The 13,894-nt window shown below is 39.2% G+C and overlaps 1 protein-coding gene across 3 annotated transcripts in view; it reads right to left on the minus strand.

The window, feature by feature from the left end:
- Positions 1-203: 203 nt before the first annotated feature.
- The window catches only part of LOC140497246 (acyl-coenzyme A synthetase ACSM1, mitochondrial-like), a 53,866-nt gene continuing 40,175 nt past the window's right edge, over positions 204-13,894 (minus strand). For 2 of the 3 annotated variants that reach the window (XM_072597968.1, XM_072597967.1), the window contains exons 10-14: positions 13,487-13,588; positions 8,501-8,628; positions 7,631-7,730; positions 4,381-4,500; positions 204-2,514 (exon numbers count right to left, since the gene is read on the minus strand). In XM_072597968.1, coding sequence (XP_072454069.1) covers positions 2,425-2,514; positions 4,381-4,500; positions 7,631-7,730; positions 8,501-8,628; positions 13,487-13,588 — 540 coding nt within the window. In that variant the 3' untranslated portion in view covers positions 204-2,424. The remainder of the gene's footprint in view (positions 2,515-4,380; positions 4,501-7,630; positions 7,731-8,500; positions 8,629-13,486; positions 13,589-13,894) is intronic. The other variant, XM_072597969.1, reaches the window with a different exon arrangement.

Raw genomic sequence — 13,894 nt, forward strand, 5'->3', positions numbered from 1 at the left:
TACTATAAGAATTGCATTGTTCAGACCTAAGACCTAAATGTGTTTGCTCTCTCTGAAAGGGTCAAAAAGAAAATGACCATTATAGGAACTGACATTTATATAGCATTCTAAAAGAGGTAAAGAGAATAACTAGAGGTAGAAGAGGAAGATAACTTCTGACTGGGGCAGATTCAAGGAGATGACATTTTACCTGAACTTTAAAATCCAGTTGTCAGTCAGCAAGCATTTATTATGCACTGGCTATATGCCAAGCATTGTGCAAAGTCCTGGGTATACAAAGAAAGGCAAAAATGGTACCTGCCCCTGAAGGTAATCTAATAGGGGAGATAATATGCAAATAACTGTTATTTTATGTTAATGTATTAATAACATAAAGAATTCAGAGAAACTTGGGAAGACATGAAATGATACAAAAGTAAGTAGAACCAGGATAGCATATACAATTACCTTGATAATGTAAATAATTTAGCGTACAATTCCTTCAATAACATAAAAAACTCACTAACAGACATCAAAATTTTGATCCATACAGTGACCAGTCATATATTCAAGGAACTGATGGTGAAGCATATCTCTTTCCCTCCTTTTGGCAGAGAGGTATAGACTGTGGAGGTATAGACCTCTATAGGCTACAGGTAAAGACTGAGGAATACATCATCAGGAAGGGCAAGTGAGTAGATTAGTTCTTAACCATAATTCTCTGTTACAAGGCAGGCTTCTAGTTGTGGAGGTGGTTGTGCAATATGTGTGTACTTGGCAAGTTCTCACATTTTCTCTACTATTCACCTGTGTGATATTAGGCCAAGTCTTTAACCTCTTTGGGCCTCAATTTTCTCATCTATAATTGTTGTGTTGGATTAGATACCTTCTTAGGTTCCTACCAGCTTAAAATGTATAATTCTAAGTGATGTAAATCTATTAAAATGCATCAATAAAAATGAACTTTAAATTATTTGTCAAGACCTTTGGCCTTGCTTGATTGAGTCAAGGAAATAAATGGTCCAAGTCTAACAAATATATTGAGGGAGCTAAAGGAGCAAAAAGAGGAAAGTCTTTTTCCTGGGCTGATTTTGTTTTTCAAATTGTACATCAAATATTAGTAGAAATAAGGAGTGGAATAGCAGCTCTTGAGTACTACAGAGAAAAGGGTCAGACCTGCAGGAAGTCACGAATTAGGCACTAAGGTAAGAGAGTAACTTTGACTTCTTGTGGAAAAGCAGATGTGTCAATAGAAATTTATGCTAGGAAACTTAGATGAGCTGTGACCTGATGATTCAGCAATTAAGAGGTTGTGTGGCATGGTAGACTTTGGAATCAGATGATTTGAATTCAAATTCTGCCTCTAAGACTGCTTTTGTGACCTTGTGCTAACTGTTTAACTTCTCAGGGGCTCAGTTTCCTCATCTGCAAAAATGAGGGGTTGAACCAGATGGCATCTGGGGTCTTTTCCAGCTCTGTACCCATAATCCTATGAACACCATGCATCCTCAGTGTCATCATTACATTGGGCACCCCTACTAGGTGCCCAAAGCCTAATTCAATTCAGCATGCATTTATTAAGTACTGGGCACTAGGTCTATAAAAACCAAAAGGTCTTTGTCTTCAAGGATCTTACAGGGATCTAAGAGACACAATAAATGCAAGATTATTTGAGGAGGTATAGAGGACTCAGGATATCAAGAAAGGCTTTAAATAGGAGGTGATGCCTGAGCTGGGCTCTGAAGGGAGCTAAGGATTCTAAGGCAAAGAGAAGAGGAGGGCATTCATCTAAGGCAAGGTAACAGTAGATTGGACAGAAACACAAAGGCAGGAGATGGAATAGGGTGTTTGAGGAATGGCTAATAGTACAGTTAGGAAGGAATAGAGAGTTAGGTTCTGCTGATGGGGTTAAGTTGTGACCTAATGATAAACTTCCTTTCATAGACCCGAATAACTTTTCTTCTTAACTGGTTCTGTTGTTCTTATTTAGTCATGTCCAACTCTTTGCGACCCCCATTTGGGGTCACGCATCTCCAGCGGTTTGCCATTTCCTTCTCATTTTATAGATGAGAAAACTGAGGCAGACAGGGTTAAGTGACTTGCTCAGGGTCAAACAACTAGATAGAGTCTGAGGTTAGATTTGAATTCAGAAAGATGAGTCTTCTTGACTCCAGGCTCAATACTCTATCCACTGCACTGTCTAGCTGCTATTGTGGTCAATTATCACCAAAGATAAAATCCTACAACTTTTGGGGTTTGATTCTGTGGCACACTCAAAATCACAACTAGAAATAAATTTTTATGGGCACTTGTAAAGCCTGGGAGAGAACCCTGATCTCTTTATTCCAGCATAATATTGCTTAAATGCTTGCATACAGCTGACAAAGACTCCTCTTAAGGGAGGCAAATGTTCTAGTGTAATGTGAGACAGATTCCAGAAGTACATCACAGATTAAGCTTGTGTTCATTTTTCCGGAGTTCGCTCCTCTTGATCTTTCCTGTGGAGGTTTTGGGCAGGGCTGTGACAAATTCCACCTGATCAAGAAAAGACACAATCCTTCCAGAATCAGTATTAAATCTCTTTCAATGAGTTGAAGAGGTGACTGACAAAGTTGATGAAGAATGTGCATAATACAAACACCGCCATCTCACGTTGACATAGTACTTGGAAGTTTTGAGGTTACAAAACACTTTCCTCACAACAGCCTTATGAGTAGCTAGTGTCCTCATCTATCAAATGTTAGGGTTGGACTAGATGTTCAGCTAAGCTTCTAAGGTCCTTTCCAGTTCTGTCTACAAAACTAAACCGTATATAAAACCATTTTTATAGATGAGGCTTACAGAGAGATGTGAGTTGCCCAGGGTCAGCTAGGGTCAGAGAGGACTTGAATGTTGGTTTCTAAGTATAATACTCCAGAAAAACATCCATAGGTCCTTTCTTCCTTCTCCCTATTTCTCTCTTCCCTTCCTTCTTCCCTATTCTCCTCTGTCAAGAAGATAAGACAAGGAAGACAGCAATTTTAGATATTTTCTTTCTGTCTAAACCTTTCTTCAGTCCCCCACACCTCAAACTCTCTATCACCTCCCCCCCCATCTCCCCCTGTCCCCCCTAAGCTTTCAAGTGTGACTTTGATCCTAGACCTAACAGAGAATTAGCTGAGGATATCTGTCCTTCTATTAAGTGGGCCAGTAAGAGGAAAAATGTGATGACAGAATATCATTGCTTGTTTGAAGGCAACCTTTTTATAGCATTTAAGCCATATTGACTGAACTGACATGCTGACCCTTCACGACCCCATTTGGAGTTTTCCTGGCAAAGATACTTAAGTGGTTTGTCATTTTATTCTCCAGCTCATTTTTTACAGATGAAGAACTCAGGTGAACAGGGTTAAGTGACTTGCCCAGGGTTGCACAGCTAGTAAGTATCTGAGGCCAGATTTGAACTCAGGAAGATGAATTAGATCCAGCACTCTATCCATTGTGCCACATACTGCCCTGAAGTGCATGACAGAAATAAAGTTTCATGAGGATGATTTTTGTGACATTTTTTATGTGTGAAGTTACTTGTGGGAACTCAACTTTGCTCCACAGTCTCAGAAGATCTTTCTAACCCAGCCAGGTAATAGCATATCATCAGCCACAGAGCTGGCCTGGTATAGGGCATTAGTCACTTGGTATAAACCTAGTATAATGATGGAACCCACAAGTCCAAGTTCATGCATCCCTGAATAATGGTTTGTCAATCCACTTGAATGAATAAGCATTGCTTAAGCATCTTTTATGGTTGGGTTTTGAGGCAGTGTGATGTAATGGAAAGTGATGACTGGGACTGATGTTCAATTTCTGATATGTTTTACTTGTGTGATCCCTAGGTAAGTCACCTATTTCTCAGTACCCCAGGGCAAAGATGTCAAAACTTGTACCCAGACGAAGCAGCCTATAAAATGATGACATTCCAACCACGTTCAAATGCAATTGGAAAATGTGTAGCAAAATAAATAAAAATACAGCACAACATAGATGGTGCAAATTTGTGGTTTTCTAAGCCGATGTGCAGCTCACAGGGATCTGCTTATATTTGACTTTGACATTGCTGTTTCAGGCAAGTCTCTGAAACTGTAAGTTGCAGAGCAGGTTCTGGTCTTCATTGGAGGCAAGAGTTTCCTCACTGGGACTTCCTTATATCAGTGGTGTCAAAGTCAAATAGAAACTGGAGTCAACTCTTCTCAGATAAATGAACTATCCCCATGCTCCCTCCCTTGGCTGCACAGTTTTGACAAAAATAGAAGGCCAGTGCAGGTAGCCATTCACAGTTCTTCAGACTAAACTGAATTTCAGACAGACTGGATAGTGATAGAAGGCTATATCTTTCCACACCCCCCATTCCCATTCTGACCTTACCTTCCTGGGGTACTTGTAGGGTGCAGTAACTTTCTTAACGTGCTGCTGCAGCTCCTGAACCAGTTGGCCCGGGTCATGGGACCTAAACTCTGGGGTCAGGACCACAAAAGCCTTCACCACCTATGGGATTGGAGCAGATCAGGGGTGACTTGTGGGCAGAAGGGAAAGTATAACATAGGACATGCAGCTCAGTTAGGGGCCAGAATAAGGAAGATCTGTGTGCAGAGAACTATGGAGTTGCTAAAGAGGTCAGTTGGCCAGTCAGTAAGCACTGATTAAGCTCTGTGTTAATGGCTGAGGATATGAAAAGACGTAAAAGACAATATCTGCCTTCAAGAAGCTGACAATCTTAACAATGGGACTCCAGGAATCAGAGGGTCTGGTTCCTAGTCTCAGCTAACTTTTTGTGACCTTAGCAGATCATGCTGTTTCTCTGAACCTCAGTTTCCCTATCTGTAAAATACAAATAATAATTGTACCACCTATGTCATAAGGGAGTGGGGGTAAAGTGATTTCTAAACTGAACCCTGCTATGTCATAAGATCACAAATTTAGAACCAGAGGAATCGTCAGAGACCATCTAGTCTAACCACAGGTCAAGTGACTTGCACAGGTAGCAAAAATCAAAGACAGAATTTGAGCCCTTGTCCTCCGACTCCATATTGCCTGAAAAATGGACGTGGTCTGTGTTTTGTTTAGTTCACGGCTTTTGTGAGGCTCAACTGAATTGTATAATAGATGTGAAAGCATTTTTTTTTTCCCCAGGAAAGGGAGAATGGAGGTTTTGACTCCTGCAGTCGAACTTCTGAAGTAGAAACTCACTCTACCAATGCAGACTGCAAGTCATCTGGAATTATAATCTTACAGAAATTCCTGAGGCACTGAGACTTGCCCATGGCTTATGTATCTATGATATATCAGGGGTTGGACTTGAACTCAGGTCTTCCTGACAAAGACCAGATCTCTATTCACTCTTCTACATTGCCTCTTGTGAAACTATACAGTACAATACAAATATAAGAGATTGGGGCAGCTGAGTGTCTCAGTGGATAGAACTCCAGCCCTGAAGTCAGGGTAGACCTGAGTGTATAATCCGGCCTCCGACACTTACTAGCTGTATGACCCTGGGGAAGTCACTTAACCCTGATTACCTCAAATAAAAAATGCAAGGGATTATTATTATGCAACCCATTACTGTGTCTCTAAACCTTTTTGTATTTCTTAAGAATGTAGAGACAATAAGTATGGTTATAGGAAGAGAAACGAATGAGATGGACAACGATTTAGGTCACCCCTGGGAACTATATAGCCAAATTTGGTTAATACAGTTCATTTTTAGCTTTTAGCTACAGTAAAATCACTAATTCATTTGCTGAAAATGAGCCAACCATATAATTCAGTTGTCAAAAAATATTAATAAAATCTTAGACCAAATTAATAGAAGCACAGATCAAGGGAGATAATGGTCACATTAATCTCTGTTCTGGGACCACATCTGGAGTTCACCTTGAGTCCAGTTCTGAATGCCACATTTTAAGAAGGGCATTACTCTAATGGAATATGTTCAGGAGAGGGTGTCTGGGATGTTACAGGGCCTGGAAACTAGGTCATAAGAAAATAATTGCAGGAACTTGGGAACCTGGGAACTGCAGAAGAGAAGATTTGGAAGGACATGTTCACTGTCTTCAAATATTTAGAGAGTTGTCATGTGGAAGAAGGATTGGACTTATTCCATGTGATTTCAGAGAGTAGAGCTAGGACCAGTGGGTGGATAGTAGAGGGAGGCAGAGAATGGTTCAACACAAGAAATAATTTCTGAATAATTAAAACTCTTTAACAATGGAATGATGGTGTTAGAGTCAGGAGGACCTTGGCTCAAATTCACCTTTCACACACAGTTTGTCAAGGGTGTTGCAGAGAGCATTTTAATGTATATTTTCACCAGGGTAGGGAGCTACAGGAGGTGTCTGTTAAACATTCATCTAACTTTTAAGATTTTCTGAGCACCTAAATGAGGCAAACATTATGTGCTGGATTCAAATCTGGTATCCACACTAACAGATGGGAGTGCTGTGGTATGGGTAGACCTACAAAGTATTTCAGCTCTAGAATAAATTGCATTTGTCTTCATTATGTTTTACTTAGGCAGATATTAAAGTCAATCCATCCATTCATTCATTCTTAGAACACATTCAGTATGGAAACAGCATTGGACTGAGTTTCAGGAGATCTTGATTTGAGTTCTAGTTCAGCCAGTTACTAGTAATTTGATGTTGGGTAATTCATTTCATCTCTCTATGCCTCAGTTTCCTTACCTGTAAAATGGGAATTGTAATGCTTGTACTGCCTATCTTGTTGAGAATCAAGTGAATAATATATGTGCTTTGTAATTGTAAAATTATATGCTTATCAAAATTTAATAATCATTATTAATTATTATTTAATTAAACATATTAAATATATATTAATATAATTATAAAAATTTTGATTAGACACAATTGTCTAAACTAGAGCAAGGTTATACATGTAAAATGCAGTTAACAGAGCTTTGCAAATGTCAAAGCACTTTGTAAATGTTAGCTGTTTTAAAATTATTTCTACCCTCAGGTCTCAGCAAAAGTCCTGTCTCTTCTTTGAGTCCTTTCTGAACTGCTTCAGCCCATAATACTCTGAAAGGTCCTTTCAAGTTTTGAAATTCTATGATTTCTCTTGGTTCTTTCTTTTATAGACTGAGTGGTTTGGGGAAGTGTTAAGAGAATTTCCAATTATCACTTGTGTGACCTTGACCAGAGTTGTTTTGAAGAAGGAGAAGTTAATAAACTTTCAGGTGTCATGTAAATGTGAATTATTATAACTGTTAGTAATGTAATTTATTCTTTAAACTGCCTTTCCTTCTTGCACTTTGTTGTTCTCTGAAAGTCATAGATAGGTTATATCTATCTAAACTTGCAAGTCCTGTGAAAGCAAAACCTGTATCTTGTACAAATTATGTCTCCTCTGTAACTCCCAGCCCAGTGTTAGTGACATAGCCACAGTGAGTTAAATACCCACAGATGCACCAGACTAGAAGGGGAAAAAATCATTTAAAATGCAGTATTGTCTTCCAGCCACATGGGGGAACTGTACTCATGGCCATTTTTTCCATTGCTCTTGAACTTTGCCTGGGGTTGTTTTGGCCTCGAAGTTAATAATTATTAAGACATCTATTATAACCTTCTATGGACTCACTATGTCTTGGCTCTTTCCTCACCTCTCCTCGGAGTGGGTCTGGGCTGCCAATGACTGCTGATTCTGCCACAGCTGGGTGCTCTGCCAGGGCATTTTCAACTTCAGAGGGACCAATCCGGTACCTGAAGGAGGAAATAGGCTTTTAGTCTCTGAAAAGACTATTGTTCCTATGAACTGTCAGAAAAGGGTGGTTCCAACAACTGTCCCACAGGACAATATTTCTTGGACCTACATAGTGGGATCTTACATCAGCTCTAGTCTGAAAACTTTCCCTTTGCTACCCTTCAAATTCCTCTCTTCCTTAAACTCCCCTCTAAGTAACTTCTGAGAAGCACGTCCACCCTGACAGTGACTGACTCCCTCCATGGTGCTGAAGCTCTCCACTCTTTTGGACAAGGACTGATGAGATAGGTTGTCTTGAGCTCTGTGCTCTGTGCAGTGGATGCATCTAGTGGGGGCAGGGAGGAGAAAGGGATGGCTTGGACCAGTTGTTGCTAAAACCCCCCAAACCCAAGATTTCTACAAATAAAATCACCTTAGCAAGCCCTTATGTGTTCATTGTATGACTTTTTTTTCTCTTTTCAAAGGGGTAAATGGTGTCCATTTAATTTTTTTTGTGATATTTTTATTGTGACAAAGATTTTTATTTACATTTTTATTTTACAATATTATTGGGATAAAAAGTTTGCAGGGGAATACATATGGTACTGTGCTTTGTGGCCCTGCATCCCCACGGTCCTCCTGAAACAGCCCTTGGTCCATGCCCCTTAACATTTAAGGGTAAATTCAAGTCTCACATCTCATAGATATGTCCTTGACTCTGGCACATACCCTTAGAAACTGGTAAGGCTGTAACTGTGAAACATGAAGCCCCCAGAATGTGCAGGCCTACCCAGAAGCTTTAATGATGTCATCAGATCGACCAAGGAACCAGAAATAGCCATCTTCATCTACAGTGCCTCTGTCACCTGTGATGTAGAAGTCACCGCGTTCTGATAAGGAAGTCTTCTCTGGATTATCCTGAGTGTAAGAGAACATTTTTTGGAAAGTGATTTAACACTGGGAGAAGATCGATTCGTTGCAAAGGTAGCCTGCCAATGCCCTGAGGGACTCCTTTCTCCTCCTGTGGCACTTAAAAACAAATTAGACCCATGACTTCATTTGGGTAGGGAACTCCTGGGCAAGGGAATGTCCTTCTCTGATTTATATTGTTGATTTCTCTGCAACTTATAATTTTAGAGAGTTATTTGGGGAGCACTTCAAGGTTAAATGATTTACCTAGGGTCCCACAGGCAGGAGATATCTGAGGCAGGACTTGGCTATGGAGTCCAACCACCTCATTTTCCAAATGAAAAAACTTAGAAGAAGTTAAGTAACTTTCCCAAGATCACTCAAGTAGTGATCCTACTTCCTAACTCCAAAGCCAACTCTCTGTATAAATTGCCTCTCCTTGGGCATTATACAAGATGTCCCAAAAGTCTTAGTGCAGTTTTAAAGCTTAAAATGTTCATTTGTGTGGATAGCTCCTTGATGGTCCTGTTCTCCCTGTAAGATTCTTTAATACAAAGACTGGGTGTCTTAAGTGTATTTCCCATTCCATTATATGTTTTGTCACCATCTGGAATCAGTAATTAAAAATCATAAATTAAATCACAAAGGATTCTGTCCTTTGCATAGAAAGAAAATGCTTCCACTCTGCTGGTAGTCTGTTACAGGCTCACAGGGCTTTTTACAGTAATGTGTGTGAGTGGAACTGAGCCAGTCCTCTGAATGATCAACAGGATACATTTTCAGGAAGGCTAACATACCTGAGATGCAGTCTGACTGTAGATCAAAATTTTCCTAGGATTAGTCTACTTAGCTGTTTGGAGCTAGAGTCCATCCTTTTTAAGAAACAGCATGGCATAATGGGTGGGAAATTAGAACTGGAATCAGTAAGACTGAGTTCATATCCTGATTTAGATATTAACTACTTCAGTGATCTTGGGAAAGTTACTTAACTTCTAAGCTTTTTCATTTGGAAAATGAGGTTGGACTCCATAGCCTCTGAAATACCCTCCAGCTCTAAACCCTGGGTTCATCAACTAAAAAGACTTTAGTGTTAGCCCCTGTCATTATAGAGGTAGTCTGGACCTGAAGAGTCTTAATTTTTGCCTTAGAAGCTTAAAAGCTTTGCTACCTTGAATAATTTTCTCATCTGTACAATAAAGGATAATAAGCCCTATCTTGTTTCTCTGAAAAGACTGTTGTGAGAATTTCATTTGATCCTTAGGAAAATCATTTGACTACCTCAGAATTTAAAAAGATGTGTGTAGATAGCTGGAGTAGGGACAGGCAAATGAGGATTCAGATGACAATAAAATTAGGATTACCAAAGTCCTAAATCATGTGAGACTTGTAGAGCAGTGAAGTAGACTGGAAACAAACATGGTCCCTGTTGGTTAAGGTCCTAGGTTCAAATCTTGTCTCTGGTACTTACTACTTCTGAGATCTTGGGCAAGTCATTAAATCTCCTTGGGTCTCAGTTTCTGCTTTTGCAAAATAACGCATTTGGGTAAGATGGCCTCTGGGGACACTTCTATCTCCAGTTATAACTCAGAATGAGAATGTAAGGGGGGGGGCACCATCCTCAGAGCATGGACCCATTCTTTTTGGAATAGGCTGGGGAGCCTTTTCCAGAAAGTCATGATGCTTAAAGAAAGGACACCACTCCCCTATTTGGAGCATATGCATACATTTTACAACTGGTTCCAGTCATCTATCATGTGGTGAAGGGATGAACTTCTGATTGGCTGCTGAGCCAGAACTGGGGGCACATTCAAAAGACAATAACTGACCAAAGCATTTTCCTTAACTTGCATTTGAGGGAGACATGTACTATCTATAAGCCTTTGGATGGGGAGAGGACTTGGGCCTCTCCTTTCCCCACCTGAAGCCTACCTGTGACCTGTGAATACAAGCCTCTCTTCTTGGTTTCTGTTTGTGTTGGAGATGATGCTTGAGCTTTGGAAAGCCAGAAAAGCAAGCACTATAGGCTGGGTCCGTGAAATCCATGGTGGAATTTGCCAGAAGCCAGAGAGGGAGAGGTGAATGAATCAAAGACAGTTCAGAGGGATCTACAGTCATTTATCCATTGGCTATGCTGAATCAGGAGTACTATCAGGAAGCTGTCTTAAGTCTGAGTCCACATTTCCCAGAGGCAGAGGTGGTATTGGGGAAAGTATTCCCCCAGGTGTTAGGGAGAAATGCTTTGTAATTTTTATTCTTGCTATATTTTTGCAGTAAATATCCCTTTGTAAAAGCTAATTGATATTCATTGGCTAAATGGTACTGGGGCACTAATCACTAGTGGTTAACTCTGAGTAGAACATATTGGTATGGGAACTCAAGCTGATTGCATTAAGGAAGAATTCTCCTGACCTCTAAGAGGGCAATGTTGCCTTGCTCAGGCACCAGACTTGTGTGCAAGTAGGGGAGATGGGATAATGATCCTTAGTGCTTATGGGGTTTATTAAGGTTTTTGTTATATATATTTATATTCCTTTTATATAAAAAGGAATTATAAAAATCTATGTTGGAGGCAATAGAGTTATCAAATAAAAGAAAAGAACACTTAGAGTGGATAGAAAAATGATAAAGGATGATAAAGAGAAGGCAGACACACTTAGTCCAAACTTCAGACTGGAAATTCAGAATCAAAATATTTAATAGGAAGTTGAATCCCCATATAAATGGAGAGAGTGAGAGGTAATATAGTATAGTGGTTTGAAACCAGAATTTGTTGTCAAGAAGACCTGTGTCCAAATTTGACTTACTAGCTGGGTGATCCTGGGTGAGTCACTTTAGGTATGACTCTTTAGGTCTCATTTCCCTTTTTTGTCAAAATGGAGGGGTTTGAGTTGATGGCCTCCAAGGCCCTTTCTCACTTTAAATCTTTGACCTTCCAAGTCTCAATACTTATAAAATCACTAGGCCCAGATAAAGGGGATTCCAGGGTAGTTCACCTGGCAGATGTGAGTCACAGATACTGAGATTTGGAAACCTAAATATGAGACTTGCTATAGAATTGGAGCAAGGAAAATGATTTGATTTACAAAACAGGTGGAAGAAGGAAAATTCTTTAAAGTTTGTTAAGTTTGACTTACATTCTTGAAAAATTCTAAAATCTATTATTAAATCAGACTTGCAGAAAACTGTAGTGTGGGAGGTTAAAAGGGAGTGCGGCTCTTCACATTCAATTCATAAATGGTTCACTGGGCAGAAGTAAAATCATTGAAAAACCATAGAAGAAAATGAAACCATACTTCAAAAGAAAATGAGCAAAGCAGTGCAATTACCACGATGCTGAATTTTGAAATCTCCCTCTCTGATTAAAATATCTCCTCTCCCCTCTTACACAACTGGGCCATCATCACTGTAAGTCAAAACTTTGACTGTTTCTTGATTGATTCTCTATTCTACTCCCTTCAGTGATTGTTTAAATCTCTTTTCAAGCCTACAAGACCCATCTCTGATTCTGTCTTCTCAGCATATATCCTCACCTCCTATCTTACTAACAAAGTTAAGGCAATTCTTCATGAGCTCATTCATGTCTCTATGTTCCAAGCATTGTGCTAAGTTCTTTACAAATACTTTCTAATTTGATCCTCACAACAACCCTGTGAAGTAAATACTGCTATTTTCTCCATTTTAAGGTTGACAAAACTGAGGCAAATAGATGTTAAATGATCTGCCCAAGGTCACATAGGTAGTAAATGTCTGAGACTGGATTTGAACTCAGGTCCTATTGATTCTAGACCAAACTCTATCCATTGTACTACCTTGCTGCCTCATGTTACAAAGTAGATGAAAACCAGAATCAAACAATATGTTTATATGTGTTCATTTAATGCAGAAAGACTTAGAGAGTTTAATGAAAAGTTGTACTGAGATTTATCATGCTACAGTTAACTCAAGTAAAACAGGAGCATCACAGTGAATGATATCAGACAAATCAAGATCAAACCAGAAACTATTAAGAAAGCTATGCAAGGAGATTATATTATATTCCAAGGTACAAAGTGACAACACTTCAGTTTTAAGTATCTATGCACTTAGTAAACTTGCAGTGAGGTTTATGAACAAAAAGTTCATAGAGTTTCAAAGAGAAAGATAAAAAAATAAACGGTAATAGAAACTTTCCCCAGTCAGCTCCACTGTTGGAATATGATAAAAGAATGGGTTCATGTTAGACTAATCTCATTCCCCTTTTATCAATTTAGCAAAGACATTTAACAATGCACGACACTTATCTTCTTGTAGACAAAATGGAAAGTAGGGGACTGGATAAACTTACACCTGGGTGGTATCGCCTAGGTTGATTGATTGGATGAACCCAAAGGGTGAGAGTAGTGACAGATGGATTGATTTAAAAAGATCTCCAGTGGAGTTTTCCATGTCTCTGTCCTTAGCTCTGTTCTGTCTAGTATTTTAACTAATGACACCTTCAGATGAAAGCACAAGGCAGATTTATCTGTTGTAGATGTCATGACGTCAGATCTATACCTGAGTAACAGTCTCCCTATAATATGCCCTACAAGTGGTTGAACCACTTCTTTTTGGAAATGTCCAGTTAGGGATTACTCAATACTTCCTGAGAAAGTCTATTCCACTTTTGGGCAGAACTAATTATAAATTATATTATATATAAATATATTTATATAAATTATAATTATAAAGAAGTTCTTGAAATTGTCCTGAATTCTGCCTTTCTACAATTTCTACCCATTGCCCCCAATTCTGTCCTCTGGGACCAAATACAATAAATCTAACTCTTCCTCCATGTGATGCGTTTAAAGTACCTGTAGGCAATTCTCCCACTGGAGGGGGATGGTCTTACCAAGTATTCAGAGAACAGGCCAATAGGTCTAGTAGGTTTGATCCTGATGGCCATTTCCCCTTCTATCCCTGGAGGAAGGATATTGCCTTTCTCATCTATGATCTGGAAGAAAAGAAAAGTGGCAAGAGATGATTATTTAATAAACAAAATAACTTTAACTTCTTAATGGGTAAGAGGGGTGGAGGGAAGAAGAGAATTTGGAACTGAAAGTAAAATAAAATTGAATTACAATAAAAAAATATTTTGGAGAGTTCAGAGAAAAAAATAGATATTTCAAAGTTATTTTTGATGTACTTCCCTCTCACAAAGCCAACCCCTGAAATGACCCCCACTTCCTCATTCAGAATCTAGACCATCTAGAATTCAACAATATTCTGTTTATACGAAACATTTAATGCAGAAGGACTT

The sequence above is a fragment of the Notamacropus eugenii genome, chromosome 3, assembly GCF_028372415.1.
Source record: "Notamacropus eugenii isolate mMacEug1 chromosome 3, mMacEug1.pri_v2, whole genome shotgun sequence".
NCBI lineage: Eukaryota > Metazoa > Chordata > Mammalia > Diprotodontia > Macropodidae > Notamacropus > Notamacropus eugenii.